This window comes from Varroa jacobsoni, unplaced genomic scaffold (assembly GCF_002532875.2).
Source record: "Varroa jacobsoni isolate VJ856 unplaced genomic scaffold, vjacob_1.0 scaffold_428, whole genome shotgun sequence".
NCBI classification, from domain to species: Eukaryota; Metazoa; Arthropoda; class Arachnida; order Mesostigmata; family Varroidae; genus Varroa; species Varroa jacobsoni.
Window position 1 is genome coordinate 79019 of NW_019213330.1, and position 21093 is coordinate 100111.

At 40.3% G+C, this 21093-nt stretch overlaps 2 protein-coding genes across 5 annotated transcripts; one reads left to right on the top strand and one right to left on the bottom strand.

Moving 5' to 3' along the window:
- Positions 1–3106: 3106 nt before the first annotated feature.
- E(z) (histone-lysine N-methyltransferase E(z)) lies at positions 3107–12344 on the bottom strand. 3 transcript variants are annotated; one of them, XM_022832945.2, is made up of 12 exons: positions 12209–12334; positions 11914–12038; positions 10980–11201; positions 10333–10798; positions 9717–9992; positions 8462–8878; positions 5675–5874; positions 5137–5387; positions 4774–4888; positions 4326–4472; positions 3930–4177; positions 3107–3554 (listed from the first exon to the last, which is right to left on the bottom strand). In XM_022832945.2, the coding sequence occupies exons 3-12, from the start codon at positions 11193–11195 to the stop codon at positions 3494–3496; spliced, it is 2397 nt and encodes a 798-aa protein (XP_022688680.1). In that variant the 5' UTR covers positions 11196–11201; positions 11914–12038; positions 12209–12334; the 3' UTR covers positions 3107–3493. The 3 variants fall into 3 exon arrangements, with proteins under 3 accessions (XP_022688680.1, XP_022688679.1, XP_022688678.1); XM_022832944.2 differs by lacking the exon at positions 11914–12038 and having other exon boundaries at positions 9732–9992; positions 12209–12344; XM_022832943.2 differs by lacking the exon at positions 11914–12038 and having other exon boundaries at positions 12209–12344.
- A 252-nt stretch (positions 12345–12596) lies between these two features.
- ncm (pre-mRNA-splicing factor nucampholin) lies at positions 12597–20026 on the top strand. 2 transcript variants are annotated; one of them, XM_022832946.2, is made up of 5 exons: positions 12597–12732; positions 13953–14153; positions 14935–15176; positions 15369–17625; positions 17925–20026. In XM_022832946.2, exons 1-5 carry the CDS (start codon positions 12722–12724, stop codon positions 19027–19029), a joined length of 3816 nt encoding a protein of 1271 aa, XP_022688681.1. In that variant the 5' UTR covers positions 12597–12721; the 3' UTR covers positions 19030–20026. The 2 variants fall into 2 exon arrangements, with proteins under 2 accessions (XP_022688681.1, XP_086824393.1); XM_086968267.1 differs by having other exon boundaries at positions 12638–12736.
- Positions 20027–21093: the final 1067 nt, after the last annotated feature.

The window sequence follows — 21093 nt, forward strand, 5'->3', positions numbered from 1 at the left end:
CCGCATTATGCGAGCTTTACTAGAATATTGTATCGGAGCGCCATATCGATTGCCGATTCAAAATACACGAACACCTCGAAAAGCAAATGCTTTGATCGACGACATGATGCACCTCCTGAAATTGCGTGTCACATGCCGTAAGGATGAAACCTTGTCAGATATCGTGTGGGTTTGACGTTAAAAAGGGCATCGCGCCAAATCGTGAGCACGCTTTCAATAGATTCGCCCTGCAGTGAGCTCCATTTAAGTGTTCATTGGGGGTCAAGTCCATTTCCGCCGCAGTGTCAGGCTGAAGCTGCTTCAGGGAGCGCAACACGTCAAACAAAGAATTTCGCCTGGAACATTTCGCACATCACGGATGTTTGTTTACTTTATACACTAGGAGAAGCACGTAGGAGAGCACGATTAGTGGAATGGCCCTGTGTAACTATTAAGGCAGTAAGCGCTTGTGCGTTTTCTTTTTACACACTCTTTTTTTGTAGGTGCATTCTTGCTTATAAAACTAAGTTCTCCCCAGATAATTCTCAAACGTAGGCATGTTAGTAACGGGTAGTAGGCGGTATTTGAAATGAATGAGTAGATCAAGCAATGTACGCGTACGGGGGCCGCCCCGTTTCTCAGTTCTCGTGTTCAGATCGCCACCAATTTCTCATGTGACCCTCGGCCACGAAATCATCCTCGTTCAAATGTCACGCTGACATCCCCTAATTTTTGCTTATGAAGTACCGCGCCACTAGAACGGTTTCCCCTGGTGCATAAGCGCGCGGGTGAGTGGGTAACCTAAAAATTAGGCAGCTTGGAGGACTTTGACTTGAAGGTCTCTTAGTACTTAAAGCAGAAGGCGGCGGCAGTGATAATACTCTGGCTGTTCTCTCTATATTCCACTGCATAACAGTTATTTCTTCTAGCTTTTTTTCTAGCATTACGCCCTCGTTGCTTGCACGTCTTCGGCTTCTGCCTTTACTCGATGACTTACTGCAATTGCACCGGGCGCGTGCTTTAGTACTACGGAACACCTCTCGGATTTGCACCTTAATACCTATGTAAGGAAATCTTTTATAATTGGGAATGCCGGAGGCGAGCACCATTCTTGTTTCGAAGACGTTTTGTCGAGATAATGCTCTTCGAAGCGGTAGTCCTGCCACCAGGTTGAAGGCTGATGGCAATTGAGCGAAGTCTCTTTTTGAATCGAGCGATTTGGCGCAGGTGCGTACTCAATCCACGAATGTTTTTTAAGATTTTCCGGTAGAGCACACGCAAATTGGTAACTTGCAATTTCGTGATCGTCAGGATTCTAACATATAAAATAGGTTTTACTATACTTGTCGAGACGAATGCGATCTTCCTAGCAACTAATATCAATAAACTTGGTATCCTTAAAGGCTGGTTTTGTCGACAATAATGTCCCGTTAATCTAGTTTAGTTTTCTCTGCTTAGTATCGTCACGCTCGTTAATTGCGCTTAAATTACCTCTTTTATATTTATTCAAATCTTCAGTAAAATAAATTAGATATATGACATTTTTATATGCACATTTGGGTCCATATGGATATATATAATCTTGTGTATGGGACAATTAGGCGTATAAATTTTCATGATCGGAGATTGCGCGAAATACACATTAAGTGTTTGTAATTCCTAGCTACAATAAATACCGGTGTCTTCAGATTATCTAAGGACCTCAGGATCAGAAAATCTAAGGATCAATGCTAGTTAGTAGCAAGATAACGATTATAATATTACCTCAGAGTTACGTAACGAAAAAAACAGTAAATCGAACTAGCACGATCATTTGACATAGTATTCGGACCTTTATAGCCAAGAGAAATAAAATAGTTACCCATTTTATCTGCTTATCTGATCTGTTTACTACAGATATTAGGATTTGGGTGATCTAAAAATGTAAACTACCTATGATAACCCTGTCAATTATAAACTCTTGTAAGGAAAGTGGTATAGTTCTGTTCCCTATTTTTTTTTTTAAAACGAATCATGCAGCTGAGTAGATTATAGTTAACATTTTAAGGCATCCAACGCTTAGCCTTTATGTAATCAGTCAGACGGACTTCAGTGTTGGCGCCATATTTACAGTATATTATCTATAGGACTTCCCAAAGCTAACGTTCGCTTCATACATCTTCGTCACAATGCCTATAGTGAATGCATCTAATTCTTTCGGGATGAAATGCATAAGAGCATCAGTAGAGACAATTAAGATTGGGTTTTTTCTGAGTCAGCATATTATATTTATTATATTTATCTAGTTATTATTATTATGTGAACAAGTCACCAGTTTCTGGGTGTAGCATCACATATTATCAGGAATCTAATCAAAGTGGGTCTTGATTTATTTATTTCGAGTTTCTCCAATAAATTTATAAAACAAGATACAACCAGCTGATAATCTAAGTAATAATGCCCACTTTTCTCAGTTCCTTATCTTCCTAGTTATTTAATGATAGTTCTTGCTAATGTTATAGTTTGAATCAGAAAGGGTGTATGCTCCTTAGCTACTGTTACTATGGCAACGCACTCACAGGGATGCATGTTGACTACCTAAACCAAGCGGCCCTTAAAATCACCAGTCCAAATGGATTGAATCTTCTAAGGCGAGTCCGTAATCGATTGATACATATTGTTACCACAATGCATAATAGAAGTAGGTAAAAATCGGCCTTCCTTTAAAACATTCTACAGATTATTGATTGGTCGTCACTTACCTATTTAACAAAGCCGGAAAGGCCTTATTTTATTTTTCTATGGAATGTACAGTAGTATATGCGACCGAGGAGACCAAGGCGCAGAAAGCCATCACAGGTGGCATGGATGTACCAGTTGTTATAAGTAAAATGTAAGTTAAAAACAAGTAACTCGTGTAATAACTGAGCGCTAAAAAAACAGGGACTGCATTATTCATGATCGACCTATAAGGTCTAGTTTATATAATATTGATAAGTGGATTACAACTTTAAAACGCTGCATTCCTAACTGTCTTCACCGAATATAAATTGAAATTAGGGCGTCAGATTTGATGAGATCATTCTATGAAGGGACTTTGATGATCTACACCTTAGCTGATAGTAGCTGAAGTAAGAAACCAAGGCAATTAAATCTAATTGCTCTACTTTTATTAATTATGTACATTTTCCGACCACATCTGGTACTTGTACTATACATACACTCGAAAGCTATGTATCAATAGTAAAAAATCTACAAAAAAGCTAAATACGATTTCTAACAACAAACGATTACGTTATTGCTGTACACGCCGCCGTTATTATAAACATCAGAGAATCATTTTCCGGCGACTTTAGAAAATTTGTAAGGGCAATATACATAAACTGAATTAGACCAATGTTTTTTTCTATATACCCACACTCATAGTGATAACTATAGTGTTATTCCTGTTCTTGACCCCCTTTCAAGAGTTCCAAAATGCGAAGATGGAAGACGGAGAAACGTGCAGTGGATTTAACGAACGAAATTACTAGTATCAAAGATACTCGATCTCACGCTCTATGCCGACGAACTTCAATTGCTCCGTTGGTCCATATCTGAAATACAAGAAACATACATGACGAAAATTGAATATTAAAAAAGCTTGATGAAATATATGAAAGCTGCCACTATAATTAGTGTTGCCTGTCGGAAAACAATGCCCGCGCACCTGCAGATTCTCATTGCCGTTCTCGATTAACGAAATAAATGCGTGCGTTATATAAAATGTCTACTTTTTAGAAGCACGTTGTTTGAAACGCCTTAATTAAGACGACTACTGCGTATGTACAATGGCATCGAACAAAAAAAAAGGTACGCAAACCTAATATCCCAAATTCTCTATATAATACATGCCCCAGGTAATCCGATAAGGACGTAAACGAGCTATAGTATGAAGTCATGTTTTGCATAATTTTATAAATCTGTAATACCGATAATCAAAGAAGAGTTCCTCGCCAGGAAGGATATTTCTATTAGCGAAAATACCGATGCGATGGTCTCCGTTAACCATCAGAACCTTGGCATAGCAGTTCGGTTGAATCGAATGATTTGCAAAACGAATTTTGTTGCCTTTACGCGTTGCATCGACGACGTAATCGGAGTTCAGGTTGAAGAGGAATGAACACATGTACTTGTCGTACACCTTACCACGGCGATCCGCTTCGTCCTGGGAAATGATCTACAAGCAAATTCCAAAAAAGAGTATTGCTTAACATTTCAATATATGTGTATTGTTTCCAATTGCTTATGCAATTTAATTTCTGGAAATGAAGCATATACAAACGTACATCAAATGGGCTGCATACAGAAGAATAAAAAAAACCGACCTCTCCACAGTATTCGGATATGAACTCGTTCTTAGCGGCTGCATCTTTGAGAAAGATGCCCCAGCCTGCAATATCACTTGGAGCCATTAACAGATGCTTTCGCAGTCCACGTTGTAAACAAACGTTCTTACAGGTTATATTCGACACCTAAAAATAAGATTATTAGTAATATTACTTAATTTATACGCTCATCTCTACGACTGAAATGTAATGATTTACCAGATCATTATATCTAATTAGCTAATAAAATTAATTAATGAAGGAAGTTGATAATACAGCTAACACTTTACTACAATCGCAACTAAAAAATACATATTAATGCCGCCAGTGAAGAATTTTCTAATAAAATAGATGTACACAACCGTATTCGTTGTTGCGAAAAAGACAACGTTTGCCTACTTCTGGTTCACTTCGGATATTGCACTAATTTGAGCACGCAGTGTTTTACCTGAAGTTGGTCCGCTCCACAAGCCTGACACAGGTCAGGATCACATTCTCGTACAGCTAGGTAGCATGGACACTGTTTCGTGTTACACTGGGCCTTGCAACGACAGCCAGGGAATCTGTCAAATTGAACAATTAATAAATACAGCTATTTGGCCTCGAATCACCTTCTCTATACTAGCTGCTTTACTTGTTAATTACATAGTATTAATAGGATAAAGGTGAAAATAATTTTACATCTATAAATACCTATAAAAATTATTAACAAGCTGATAAATATTTTCCCTGTAAGCCAGCTCTACAACACTAACAATATCCAACTTCGCCGGCCATCTCGTTGTGTTAAACAACAGTCCCAAATACCAACCTATGTAAGCAGTCCGGGCTGCAGTGGCAAAATTTTTCGCAGAAATTTCTTAACTGAACACATGGGCAGGTGGTGTCGCATGGCTGTCCAGGATGATGGCAGGGCGAGTACTGACACGCCAGGCCGGGACCCGCCGCGTTTTTGACCGCGAACTTCCGCGAGTGGGTCGACCACATCTTGTGCTTTTTCTTCTTTTTCGACCGCCGACTGTCGTCATCCGCGTCCTCGGGTGGGGGCGCCACGTCCACCGGCTGCTTCCACATCAATAAAAACACTGACACTTAGACAGAGTTGTTCGCAAGTCAGGATGAAGTTTACGAAAACTAATGACGTAAGCTTTTTATGATATCAAGTATGTATAATCGACAATTTTAGATTTCTTGAAGTTTTACAGAATGTGATGGAAAGAAACAAATTATCAAATCAATAATTTTTGGTGAGGTTTTATCTACTTTTTATTGTTATATTTTATTATAAGTTATAGCCTGTTAGTGCGTTTACGCGCATGTGCTGTAAATGATGAAAAATTCGCACGAACCTCGTTTTGAGCAAACGTGTACACCTGTGCACAGGTCTTCGTTACCATAATTGCGGCCATAGCGCAAAAGTTCTTATAGAATGGTTTTGAAAGCACCCGAAACAATGACTGTTCGGCGGGACTCCAAACCTCCGATGATTCTCGAGCACTAAGCTCACTTTGTGGTGATGATGGTGATTGTTTGGCACGCTCCGATTCAGCTGAAATACACAATGGATTACTATTAAGAAAGACAGTCGATATCAAGATGTTAGATGCTATATCTAGGTTGAATTTACGTTTTATGTGGTTAGCAGTAACAATGTGCAGTACAAGATTTTTCACGGATTTGCTTAAACGATATATATTACTGCGTTTAGCTGGGCTTAATTTATAAGACATCTAATCAGATTGATGCAAAATGTCTTTGAGGTCTTTTTGACAGTTTACTCCTATTGCGAGGTCATCCACCTTTGTTTCTTTTTCAAACGAAACTAGTGGTGCTCAGTCATTAATGATGAACGACCTGCCGAAGTCAAAATAGTTCACATTGATCAAACACAACAAACAAATCTTGCACGTGTCGACGCTGTCGCTAACAAACAAGAAGCATTTGCTTCACAAGGTTCAGCAGTTGTCATCGGGAGTTCAGCGCAAGAACTCGAAAGAAGCTTTTGCATCCATCGAACCCTAACAGTATAACTAAGACACATGAAATGCGTCAACATAATTACAAAAAGTAGCGTAATTCAGGATCTGACAATGAAAACAGTGTCTTTTACTTGCATCATAGTTAAAGTGTTAATTCTAAATGGTTCTCATCGTATTTATTACTATATATTTAATTCGACGTAAGCAATAACGGGCAGGCATTGGTCTAACATTTCACGGTATTCATAACACAAAAAGGGGACGAAGACTGAACGCTAAGAAACCAAGAACGGAACGACTATTGCAACTGCAGCGGTAATCGAGGCTATGGAAATATTACTAAGTGAAAGCAAAACCTAGACCAAAATGACACAACAGGCTGGTCTCTAGGGTGGATGGCTTTCCAGTTCATGTTGAAGCCATTTCGGCAACAGTCGGCGATTTCCAGTACAGTGCGTTGCAGTATGGGTGCGTCTATGGCATAGTATAATAGATCGCTCATTGATCTGCCGGTTTACGCGAGTTGGACTTACTTACAACTGCGGATCGATGCTTAGAGTACGAATGAGCTATTAAAAATCAAAAAAAGAAAAAAGCTCAAAGAGACGGGGGGAAAAGCAGGCAGAGGCGGTACAACCACTCGGGGGCTTCAGGACTGTCAGCTGAGTACTCCATTTCTACTCCATTTCAAGTGTTCGACAGTCTCTGCAAGCTGTTTATTCACTCTTAATTCCACGATGATTATAACGGCGGCGATATAGCGTTATGAATTTCGATTTTGATCCCGAACGTGCTGGGAAGGCGTCTACTCACTACTATGCACAGGGTCACTGAGAGCTTACTTATCAGCTCAGAAGCATGAGATGCTGGATGATGCTGCTACTGCCCATTCCGTGATTTGACTGTTACAGATTTCTCATTATAGGCTTTTTTTCGTTTGCTTTTCCCCTCTTTATGAGCGAGCACTGTTCGCTTGCCAATTGGCTGACTGACTAATGGCGGATACAGTAACTACCTGAGTACGAGAACACGTTGGCGGAACGAGGTGACTTCCGTCTGTTTGTAGACGGATACTGCCGCTCTGCTTGTTTGGAGATCCATGTAGAAGATCGTTGTTCGTGGTGATGGTGTTAATTGGTTAATAATCGTGATCATGGTCATGATAATGCCAATACACACATGTACATAATATGAGAAACTGAATAGGTTCGGCGTACATCTAATAAAAAATGTACGTGCACAAGCGAGCGATAGTTTTGGGGAAAGGAAGAAAAATCCCTGTTAGGCTTAAAACTGTTATTTAGGACACAATAAATTTAATGATAGCTACAATAGTGTTAGCTCAGAATTTACGCTATTTCAGATATGTGGCTCCTATCCTTTCAGATACATTTTGTAATCACGATTTTATGTATTCAGGACTATAAAACATTTCGTACGAAGTGCACTTCGACTCTGACATTCTTTGAAATCTAGTTTAAGGAGTGTACTAAAAAGTGATTATTTGCAATAGACAAAATACATAGACAAAAATCATAGACAACCTTCTTAACGGCCCCGTTTTGATTTTACAGATTAAGAAACCATCATTTTACCTTTGATCGAAATCAGTTTTACTAAGCGCAAATCTAAAAATCTGACCCTCACACACACGCACACTGAGATACATAATATAGTAAAACCAAATGCATCTAATTGCTTCCACACGAGATGTAACGTAAATCAATAAAACAAGATTAGAAATTCAATCGATCATGTGTGCCAATTTTGATATTGGCTGCGCCAAAACATAAGCACAAAAAAATTCTTAAACACACAATTTTTTTTTTAAGTGACACCCTTTTAGTGCTTCTTTGTACTGAGGTCATCAATTAAACGAACGACAATATCTGCACAAGCCGGCCTTAGCAACAACTCAGTATTGATCATGACTCGGAGACGCACGTTTTGTGAGGACGATGTTCGAGAATCAGAATGCGCTTGACCTTTAGAACTAGCCCTCGGCAGTAGCCGTATTTAACAGCTCATCTCTGCAGTCGTTAGCAGTCTCTCGGTCCTAACGCACGTACAGATATTCTACTTTTTTTTATCATACATATAATTCGTTTAAATACTTTGCTGTCACGTATTTATAGATGTATATTTATGAATACTCACTAGCTAGCGAATTAACGGTGACCTTCTGCCTCGCATGACCGAGCCCATCACGAGTTGTATGGCCATCGTTGCTATCGTCGCTGCCCTCATTACCGCTATCAGCGTGATGATGGTGATGATGGTGATCATTCGCTGTCATTCCAGAAGCTCCTGGTTCGACCTGACCGACCTCTTCAACCCTAATGGCGTCCTCTGCTGTTTCGGATCCCGGGCCATTTATACCGGTTGCCGCTACGCCTGCCCCTGCAGAACCCCACTGTTTCTCTCTCGCTTCACGGGCTTCTTTAGCCTCTTTTGCCTCTTTAGCGCGCTCCTCCTTAACCTGACTAAGATGCAGATAACATTTATCTCCACAAGCTTCGCTATCCACCTTCATATCGTAGTACCGGCGTTTATGCTGTGGGACTGAGCCTTGAGCTAAAAAACAGAAATAACCGCATAAGCAACGTCTAAGAATTTCAGTAAATACATATTTTGTTTACTTAATAAATGGTTTCTATTTCATTGACCTCAAGAACGTTTTTTAATTCGGCTGAACGTTGAAGGTAATAATGCTTTATGGAAAATTTGTGCAGTATGAATGATATCATTAGTCGTTAGTGTTCAGCACGCGTCAAGGGAATATTGAGGGTAAAAAGTGGAACTATAGATCACAATAGCAATTCTAGCTTCATTTAAAAACAATACCAATGGATCATATGCAATGATACCAATAGTAGCAGTGACCCTCCAGTAAGCGTGGCAAAGCCATGTGTAGCAAGGAAGTCATAATGACCTCTTCCTGTATATCACTGTTACATTGCTCCACTCATCATATTCATATGTTTGTAGAATATATATTGATTCAAATTTATGCATATACCTATGAAATTTAAAAAAATCATCACACAACACATCGCATTCAGCCCATCACTCAAGCACCTGTTAGAACGAACTGACGTAGCAATGGCGCCTACACCTTCCTAATTAGCTAATTTTAGACGAAGCAGACACTATAAATTAAAGCGTTTATAATCGATTTCATAGAACGGCTCATATTTTCGATAGAGATCCTTTGACAAATGCCAAAGTATACCTTCAAGCTGATTGATCGATAATGAATTCTTGCTTAAGTCCTTCCAACATCGGTCCATACTACCTGACGTACCTAGTGATCTCAAAAACCAGTTTTTTTTTGTATTTTGCTGGGTTGCCTGATAGTCGTGAGAATCCTCTCAGCGCATACAAACCGTTCGTCCACACGACTCACACACACCTTCCGAAGACTTACAGTGCAGGAAACAATCGTATTTGTAGCACCTGCGGCAGAAAAGCGCCTTGAATGAATGCATGCTTTGTTCACGAGGAACAGAAAGCGCGTGCGGCCCATCGATGTTTGGCGTACATTGACCAACAGGCACCTTCGGGCCTTTACCCGTCAGCTGGCGATACTTCTCGAGCAGATCATGTGGAGATCCGGCTAATGATGGAAAGACTGCGTGCACACATGCAAAAAGGTATTCCGGCGGGTCTGAAAGATTGTCTTCCAACTCTGAAAACGAGTCCGGTTTAGCCACAGTGAAATAACACTGCAACAGATGGTGCAATTTAGACATATTCAAATACCATAATGATATTTGTTTACGTCGTTGTTCAAACTGTGCTATGTTTTCTGTTGTTTTTTAATGTTAATAAGTTAAATACAAAGTGTTCGTATATTATCCCATCTCTTCGAGAAGTTCGTAGAAGCATATAACTTTATCACTAGCTGCAAGTATTGGCTAACTTTTTATATCAACTATTTTAACGAGATTACTATTCTGGCGACAGTCGATAAAAGATGTTTGCATAAGAATATAAAATTTACTGTAAAAATCATATTGATAGATCACCTTTCTGCGTGTACATCGTTGAAACATCCTCATATTTCATGAGGGCGTTCACAAGTTCGATAAGACGTTCGTCATTGACCGTGTTCTTCCGATCATTGTCACCATGAATTTTTCCATCATAATTGTTTATCAACTCCTCGATAAAACTGTCATCCTGATCATCACCCATATAAGGTATATTGTGCAGAACTGTTTCATCCTCAACGAGGAAATTCTGTTGCGTAGGAGCCCAGGTGTACATTGTAGGAATTGCTTGTACCGCGGTCATAAGCTTACAAGGGACCGCCTGCTTTGCGCCGCCTGCCCCCGAACCTCCGCCGTGTATCTCCACAGCAACCTTTTTGACGAGTTTTCCTTGGACCGGCATTTCAGGAAAAATTGACTGTGGCTTGACTCCGTACTTCCGTGATGCACGAGTCGCCTCTAACGTTTCACGAACGTAACGGCGATTGTCGGTGTATTTTTCCTGAATTCATATATTGATATCGAAATATAGCAGATTATAGTAATCAATTAGCCTGATGATAAAGGGAAGAAACAACGTGGGACAGCCACATTCATGCAGCTGAATAAAGTATGGGTTTTGCTGGTTGTTAGAAAAAAATCAATAGATGCATTAACAGTGGATTAATGAGTGAGTCACTCACAATAATTTGACGAGTCCTTTTCTCTTTGTGAGCATTGCGAATTTTAACGTACTCCTGCTCGACTCGTCTTCGAATTCTAACAGGTATTTCAACCTTTTCTTTTGTAACATCGGCATCCTTTTTCTCTGATCGAGTGCTCACTGCGGAAAGAGCCTTGGTCTCCTTTGCTTCACGTTCAGCTGCACTTGTCTGACTGCGACTAGCGCGGCCTTCCATTTGCCCCTGCAATTCAAGAAGTATTGAATGTGAAAAAAAAAATGTCTTTAATGAGCTCTGTTGTGATAGCAACAGAAGTAGTGCAAGCTAAAATCACACGTATATATCATAAGCTGTAATTTTTGCAAAAGGTGGAGAAACGATTCACTTAAACACTGTTATTGTTAATAGTACGATGTCGATCTATCGTGCTTGGCATATCACCGTCCTTCTCCGTACTTAAAGAGAAAATTGTCGAAAATCCTAAAGCAGATCGATACTAAATTGAGTCGAAAATGGCTCTCTGCTTGCGAACTTAACGACGATAGAATCATGAGATAAACTATTTGACACATGATGGCTGGATATTTGTCGTACGGCAGGACTCGCACCAGCAATCCTTGATTTATCACTGAATTTATCATGCTATTAAGGGTTTTATAAATATGACAACCTAAGTCAGTCCACTTAGTTGCAAAGCACACCGTACATTTGTCACAGGGTTTCAAATAAAAAGTATATTTTTCTGCATCGGATGTATATGGCTGGAATTGCAGTCAAATACTCTGTATCATATTATAGAGGCTAATGTGGTCGGTCTATATACGCGTACGTCACAGATGCCAGTTACCGGAGAGATATTTATAATCATTACACACATATTCTTCAATCAAAAGCACTGTTTGTTATAATAAATAATAATGAACTAAGCAATAAACGTGTACCAACAGTTGCTTACACGGGCTGCTGTTTGTTCGCCTTTTCATTTATAATCCCTATGAGCACTTTGATACCTCTCAGGGCGGAACGTTCTGCACCACAACAATTGCTCAATCCTCGTCAATTATTACTGGGGCTGTCAAACTTCCACACGCGGGAAACACGAATAATTAGCAATGTTGAGTGCTTCCGATAATCGAAACTCCTCCACTAGAGCAAAAATATAAACACTAAGTACAGAACGACACCAGGATTTACTGCTTACCGTCTGGTCTTCGTCTCACCTAAGCTTGTATTTCCTTTTCTGTCCTTACCTTTCTATTCATTGATATTGACTTTAATCAACCAGTTGAATTGAAAGAAAGCTTACACAGCTATGCTCAGTGAGTGCACAAATTTGAATTAGCTGTTATATTTAGACACCATTGTTCGGAACCTGCCGTTGTACATAGTTACAGATAATGGCTCCGCCAGCATCCTCTCCAAAGTCGTCAACACCTATTTACGCAGTGCCCGTCTCTATACTCTAACTTTGCAAGAAAATACTACATTAAGGGCATACGATAGGCTATGTTTGCACTTAAAGTTGGTGGAAGATTTAGTTAAATATGTCAATGACGATACGGTCGTCTGCGGCGATTTGGTGTTTCGCATTTGGCGGGCCGCTTTACTTTGCGGAGGTAAACACCCTTGAAACTAAACCCCTTCTTTAGCTGGTTTGTTTGTTTATGTGCGTGAACGTGTCTTGCTTCGTGGTGTTGTATGAGGTGTGAAAGAAGAGTCAAGCTTAAAATTCGCGCTCAGCTCATTGTAACGTGTCGTGCAGGATGCCGAAAAGGTAGGTACGATGATTCAAACGAGCTTTTATAGAAGCAATAGAAGAACAAAATCGTTTTGGATTACCATTTTATAAATAATCTTTTTATGCGCATTTTCAGTCCGTCAAAGCAAAACACGTTTTTCTGACTCAAAACTGATACCGGCGTTGTTCGATCTAATTCCATTATGGAATTATGTTTATTTGATTGCCCTTGTGGGGCAAAATTGAAAGTTTCAAATTGCATGTTAAACTAGACAGATCGCCTAAGTACACATGGTAATAGCGTTTCAGCGAAGACGGCAAAAACGTTCAAAGAAACGATCGCTTTCTTGCAAAGAAATTGCCGTCTGGGATTAGACTGGTTCATGTCACATCAATTTTATGCATATTCTAACAGGGTCCTTGAAACAATCGCAGCACTCGCAAAAAGGGATCGAGACAGATGTTATCAGACAGTGTTGTTCCGGAGCTGCGATGTACCGAGGCGATTTCTGCCTAAAGTTTTTACTTTTTTGGTTATCTGTGCATCCGTTGTCATCACACGGTTTCAGATAGTAAAATCTCTGTTTGAAGCGCAAACCAGAACCGTTAGTTAGAATTCAGTTGTCTGTTACGGACTGCACAACAGTTATGCAAATTGTAAATTTGACATAGATAGGTGTTAGTCGTTAGACAGACTGTTTATTTTTTTAATTTTGAAAATACCTGTTAATATATTACCTTATTTTATTTCATAACTATTAAATATCAAGACTTTTTAAGTACCATTTTAATTGAAGAGAATCCCGTTTTAACATGCTTAGATACAATCTCCATACAAGATACAACCAATAGCCAGGATTCATGGTTTCCATACAAAAAAAGCGCTTAATTACTTTTTCGGATAAAAATAATGATGAAATAGTAAATAATGCAATTATGACTGTCTAGAATAATAACAACTGTTAATGGTATTGTTATTATGAGTTGTTTTAATATACATTTTTTTGAATCTTTATTTTACTAAACTCTTTTGATAGCGTTTAGAGGCTACATGAAAATATATTTATTATTTTTTAATAAAGAAAAATTGTTTTTGTTGAAAAAACAATGGAATATTAGACCTTTTTCTCAAAGTGTAAAATTAAAAATAGCATATGAAGAACGAATTGAGAAACCCCGTCGAGTGGCGTTTACGTGCGTTCACATGTTACTAATATTGGCACAATGCGCGTTTATTACTTGCATACCCTGGACAGGCGGCATGATTCGTCTTCGTCGTCTGCCGATGAGGAAGGTGGCGCAGGCGATGGGACAGCGGCTGCCCCTGGAGGGGGCTCGAGTTCCGATTCGTCTCGGAGTGCCACTCCAGAGCGTGCGGCTCGTGAGGGAACGGTAGAGAGTACTTCAAGCCGGCGAGACGACTCCCGGGATACGATTACACGTGAACGTGATCGCCGGTCAGTGATCCTATCATGTTCCTTATAGCCAATGAAATTCTTTCAAAAGTCTGAGACCTCGGCTAACCAACCGCTTATGTTTGCATCATCTCCATCGATTATTTTTAGTCGCATCAAAAATGGGATTGAAGATACCGGATATTTAAGTATAATTCCACATCGCGAATACTTGCAAGAAGACAGGACGACAGACATTTCTCGACAACAATAGCCTCGATTGGGAATTTGATTTCGAAAATGGTGCAATTGTAATGTGGCCGTTCACCACCCTGGCAAATCTGGTTCATTAAAACATATTGCTAGTTATCAAAAAAGCCTTTTCGAGGATGGAGGTTACTTGAAATTTATTCGGCAGATATGAAGAGCTTTGTTCTAGAGATTACGTTAAAAAAGGTTAAAAAAATGAAACGTTCTTAGTAATCCTTAGTGCTCCTGTTACATTCGAATTGTCCAGAACGCGTTGGCTTGCAGTGCTGTTTATTTAAAGCAGATGATTAAGGCATGTATGCCCATTCATCAGTCTGACTTTCTATGTTAACATCATTTGAAACGTGTAGGGCAACTTTCGTTTATTATTTGCTTAGGATCCTCTAAACGCGGCAGTGCATGCCTATAATCGCCAGTTGTTGGGTTTCTACAGAATCGCAGCGAACAAACGCAGTCATCACCAATATTGCATTACTTCTCCGTTTAAATCATACTAAGCAAGAATTTTGTTAAAATTTGAACAACGAAAGCAACAACAATATTGATTATCGTGGAACTATTATTGATTTTACAGGTACGCGGAAGAACGTGCTGCGGATCGCGATAGAGGCCGATGCGAAGAGATTCTTTGTGTGCGCACAGGCTCGGTTGCATCATCGCGCGAAACTTCACTCAGTCGGCGTGGGACTTCGCAGGAACGCGAAAGTAGTGAAGATAAGATCTCGCATGAACTCAAATCTGAAACAAAGAAACACGACGAAACACGTATAGATGAAAAAGAGCAGGGCAAGGTGGATTCGGTTGCAGCGAAGACTGGTATGTATTGCTGACATAACCCTTGTATTTCAAAATTTGGTGACCCCACAGTATTCTTCATCAAGTCTGTGTTTATATCAACATTGCTAATGATACTAGTAAGATCAATTAGCTCACATCGCTTCCTATTGACTACATACACATACTATCTTAGTCTATTTCTGTCTAACGTTATCTATCCACTGTTTACAGAAAATTTAGCTATTGCTACGTCGCAAGCACTTGCGCCATCGCCAAAAGCTTTTGGACCTCCTGAAGAACATCCAGATACATTGCAACTGCAGGCAGCTGAAATGAGTGGCAGCGATGAAGAGAACGAAGATAAAAACAGATCTAATCGAAATGATCAAGACCAACCTGCTAAAAGCAGTGGGACCAACGAAACAGCCGAGGAAAGCAGTCCATTAAAACCAGCACACTCCCTGGGCAAGAAGGTCCGAGGCATAGTGACAGATACGTCGTCCAGCGGTAGTGAAAGTGGGGACGATACTGCAGCTCAACAAGAGAACGTCACGCAAGGAAAACATGTGCGTACGACAAAAACTACAAAAGCGCCTCGTCGGCAGCGCCAAAGTGAAAGCGGGCGCAGCTCAGCAACCGCAACGGACCGCGATAGCAGCAGTGAAAGAGAAAACGATGCCCCTGATCAGCAGGATAGTGCCAACCAAGCGAAGCACCCTCGGACCGCCTCAAAGCCTGGAAAAGGTTCCAAACGGAAGCGTCGAAGTGAAAGCGGACAAAGTTCAGTCAGTGATATGGACAACGACAGTAGCGAGGATGAACACGATGTAACGAAGGGACGCCGTTTGAAGTCCCAGATTGTACAGGCTCCACCGCCGGTGGCATTAGCTCCTGCTCGGGCTCCGTTGCAGGCCCAAGCGGAGGAACCCCCAAAAAAGAAAACAGTTGACCCACTGCTAACAAGAACAGGTGGGGCGTATATTCCACCAGCGAAATTACGGGAAATGCAAAAGAATGTTACGGATAAAGGAACTATTGAGTACCAGAGGATCGCATGGGAGGCGCTCAAGAAAAGCATCAACGGTCTAGTTAATAAAGTAAACGTATCCAACATAAAAGAGATCGTTTTCGAGCTTTTCCGTGAAAATTTAATCCGTGGCCGTGGTGTGCTAGCTCGGGCAATAATGCAGGCCCAGGCATTTTCACCGACTTTCACTCATGTCTACGCAGCCCTTGTGGCTGTTATCAACTCCAAATTTCCTCAGACCGGTGAACTAATTATGAAAAGGACAATCTTACAATTTAAGCGTGGATTCCGGCGGAATGATAAAACTATGTGTGTGTCGAGCGTTAAATTTCTTGCTCACCTGTTTAATCAGCAAGTGGCCCACGAAGTCATCGTTCTTGAAATTCTTACCCTACTCCTTGAGAAGCCTACAGAAGATTCGGTTGAAGTTGCCATTGCCTTTTTAAAAGAAGCGGGACAGATGCTCACGGACGTGTCGCCGCGTGGAGTACTGGCAATTATGGAGCGTCTGCGCCATATACTTCACGAAGGTGCTGTCGATAAACGGTGCCAGTATATGATTGAGGTTTTGGCTGCGGTTCGTAAAGAAGGTTTTAAAGATCATCCACATGTTATTCCAGAATTAGATCTTGTCCAAGAAGCCGACCAGTTCACGCATATGCTTAGCTTAGAAGAGGTAAATGACGGACAAGATGTACTAAATATCTTTAAATTCGATCCCCTCTATGAAGAAAACGAAGAGAAGTATCAGGGCATCTACAAATCGATCGTAGGTGATAGTGGCAGTAGCAGCTCAGGGAGTGATTCGTCCGAATCGTCATCGGAATCCTCTGAAGATGATGAGGGAAAACAACCGAAGACTGAGGATGCTATTGTCGACATGACGGAAACTAACATGGTTGCCTTACGGCGGACTATTTTTCTAACAATACAAAGTTCACTGAATTTCGAAGAATGTGTCCACAAGTTACTTAAGCTCGAAATCAAACCTGCACAGATACCCGAGATGTGTCACATGGTCCTGGATTGCTGTGCTCAACAGAGAACATATGAGAAATTTTTCTCATTAGTTGCCCAGCGGCTATGCATGATTAGACGCGAATATATGGAACCTTTCTGTGAGATCTTTGTTAACGCTTACGAGACAGTACATCGGCTCGACACCAATAAACTTCGTAATTGTGCGAAGTTCTTCGCAAATCTCCTACACAGTGATGCAATTCCGTGGCAGGCGTTAAGTGTTATCAAACTCGGTGAAGAAACAACCAACTCGTCGTCGCGAATCTTTATCAAAATTCTATTCCAAGAGCTCGCGGAGTTTATGGGGTTGGTGAAACTAAACGAACGAGTAAAAGATCCTACACTGCAAGAAGTATTTGATGGCCTTTTTCCAAGGAATTCACCACAAAACACGCGCTTCGCAATAAATTTCTACACTTCTATTGGACTTGGAGGCTTAACGTGAGTTAAACTTAGGTCTCATGACAAGTCTTTTCGGAGATAACTATATATTTTTAGCACGATTCTACGACGCATCCAGTTGTACACAGACGCCCTAAACATGCTTCTGATTGTTAACGCGTATCAAAAGGTTTCTTAGTTAATCGATCTAGCTAGTAATTGCTCTATCTATGTTCATTTATGCATGTACTGTGTTACAGGCGATTACTTACCTTTTGATTATATAATAATTTTATTAATTAATCCACTAATTTATATTGCAACAATAACAATTTGCTAAATATGTTTGTGTATTGCAGCGATGATCTTCGCGAACATCTAAAAACTATGCCGAAAAAGCCGCCACCTGTTGTCAAGGAATTTTCTAATTCCTCATCTAGCTCTTCAAGTTCATCCTCTAGTGACAGCAGCGATTCTTCAGATTCTGACGATTCTTCATCCAGCGATTCATCGAGCTCATCATCATCATCATCGTCGTCGTCGTCATCATCTTCTTCTTCTTCGTCGACTTCATCATCAAGCAGCGACGATGGAGACCGGCGAAAGAACGCGGCCAAGAAAAAAAAAGAATCAGTTAGTAAAAACGGAAAAGTCGATATCAACAACCAAGAAAAGCCTCCGAAAGGTCGAAGCAATGCTGATCGTAACCATAACGGCCATGCTTATAAACGCGATAAAAACAAGGACCGAGATTTCGATGAAAAAACCGGCCATCGACAGTTCGATGATCGGCGAAGAGAAGATGCTACTGGAAGAAAGGACCGCAAAGACGACCGCAGCCGAAAAGACACCCTGGATAACGAGGAACAAGAACGAAGCCGCCGACATGGCCATGACGATCGTAGAGAGGATCACCGACGGCTGGACGAAAGCTATAAGGACTCAAGAAGCATGCAAGAAGACGAACGAAAATATCGTAATAAACATCTAGGAGATGATCAAGATACCCAGGATGAGGAAAACGGTCGTAAAAATTTGGACAAGAAAAATTCTAAAAATACGGATGCCTGGAACCATGACAGAAGTCCACGGGCGTCGGCAAAATCAAAGAGTTTAGCTGACACAAGTGTTGAGGCCAATCCAAGTCATTGCCGCAGGGGGAGGGTTGAGGAAGATAAAGAGAATCGAAAGAAGCGTCGACGGGCTAGCGGTAATAATGACCCCGAAGAAAGAGACGATGGCCGAAGAAGAGATCATAAAAAGGGCCGCAGAGAGAGGTCTCAGGAACATGGGGATGAGCCACGGCCAGACCGACAGGACGAGCAGGTAAAACAATCCGGGAAACACAAAGGCAAAAAGGATAAAGATAGACGCGAAGACGGCCGATCAAACAGACATGAGAGGCGACGGGCCGAAGAGCACTCGAGTGAAAGCCGACGAAAACGACATAGAAGCACTAGTTAGCCTAATAGAATTTATTAATACATTAATACCGATCATTTAACGTATTTTATACTGTACAGTGTGGACGCACATCATCCATATTATCATTGGCGTAATTATCGATATTGTGATTACTTTTGCTATTATGATTAATACCCTAAGTGAATTTTTAGGTTCCGCCCTCTAACGTATGGTGTGTATACAATGTAACTACTTCTTCTTTAATGTGAATGACTGTAAATACAATACAATGGTTTTCTTGGATTTAAAAACGTATTTTGCCTTAAGGGTAATGGTTGTTTTCCGTCCGGTATTCTCTATGCTAAACCTTTTAGTTCTTTTGAAGTGTGATCATATGAGAGTTAGTCTCAAATCCTCATCAGTTTTTCTAATTTCTCTTTTTTCCTTATAAAAACTAGCATGCAAATTTATCAAAATATTGCCGTAAGCAAGATTACAGTTTTATATTTTTCGTAAAATACAAACCTATTTCGTGCTAGCATTTTGTTTTGATAGTATCTATACGTTCGACTGATCATAAAATTATAGGATTTTTGTCGATCGTATTAAATGGAGTAAATGGTTTTCTATTCGTGTTTTCTGTTGCACATACCAAAAATAATTTTCGTGAAATAAGTCCTCATTTGCCGATGTCTTGGTCGAAATATAATACTGCTTCTAACACTAAGTTAGCGTCTCAATGTGATGTAAACATCTAATCAAATTAGAAAAGTGTATTTTATCCGGACTGTGCATTAAAGAGGTCAATTTAACATCTCCCTTCATTAGATCCGCGTTCGCTTACACCGATTACTGAGTAATTTTTTTTTTTGCAACTTAAACTGGCGCACATATCAAAATAGATCGTTCAACACCTTAATCTCCGAATCGACACAATTCCAAATAAGTAGTTGTAGGACAATGATTATGCTATCTGTGATTGACGTGGACCAAAAATCAATATGGTCGCAGTTTTATTTGAATAAACACGCTCACGCTGAGCCCTGTGGAAGAAGTAGATCGATCAAGTGTATTCGGTCAATACATACGCCAATGTTGCCTGTAATTTACCTAGCACAAACGTTTGTCCTTGACGGAATATCTTTTACACGTTGCTAATTAAGCGATGATCATCGCTGTTCAACTATAATAACAGATAAAATCAACGTAAATTATTGCTGTCCACTACTCGTTAGGGGTTCAACCAACTTATCTGTGTCAGTTAATAATAGTTTAAACTTTAGTAAATCGCCTTTGAGTTAATTCGTAAAAAGAAGAGCGATAAAGTCATCAGTTGTGGGTAGACTTACACGGGCATTGGTAGTATGACGTTAGCCGACCCATGCAGTGGATCGTTCATAGAAAAAAGCACCCTGCTTAAGAAATTGTGGAAGATAAGAAGAGTATTACGGATAAACGAAATCCTGAATATCAAGATTTGTGGACGGGGATTGAGAAACATATGAATGGCCTTGTTCATAAGTTAAACATACTCGCAGTTAGTCTCCTTCGAAAGTACTTAATTAATGTGGTGTTTTGTCCAGTTAGTATTACAAGTTCAAACGTTCTCACGACCTTTTACTCGTCTATACTCAAGTTGAGTTCCCTAAAATGGGAGAACTGATTCTGACCACGATGACTTCGCAGTTTAAGTGTGGGTTTCGAAAGAAGAACAGAGTCGCGTAAGTATCGAGCTTCTTGCTCATTCGTTTAGCCCCTAAGTAAACAAAATCGTCATTTACGAAATCCTAGTCTTGCTTGTTCGAGTCTGACGTTCGGTATGGTCGTTAGGCATTCTATCAGGCGGGTGGCTCTTACCACCAAACGAAGTGTGTCTATGCCAGGACTCGAATAGTCACCAGAACGTGTCCCTAAAATTAGTACGCAGTATATTACCCATTAAGCTATCACGGGGACCTGTTAAGAGATCTATCGAAAATTCAGTAGAAGGCGTCATAATGATGTAGACAAGCGCGATGAGTATATTATAATTATCGAACACTGGCTGAAGTTCCTAATCAACCCGTTAAAGATTATTGGAAAATTGCACGGCTGGATATTATTTAGGAAACTGATAGATATACA

What these genes read in the sequence shown, in the direction of transcription:
- ncm (XM_086968267.1), top strand. Translation starts at nt 12,657, where the DNA reads ATGAGGTGTGAAAGAAGAGTCAAGCTTAAAATTCGCGCTCAGCTCATT. An exon ending in TTCGGTTGCAGCGAAGACTG is followed by an intron (nt 15,177 to 15,368) that starts GTATGTATTGCT and finishes CACTGTTTACAG; the next exon opens with AAAATTTAGCTATTGCTACG. An exon ending in ATTGGACTTGGAGGCTTAAC is followed by an intron (nt 17,626 to 17,924) that starts GTGAGTTAAACT and finishes TGTGTATTGCAG; the next exon opens with CGATGATCTTCGCGAACATC.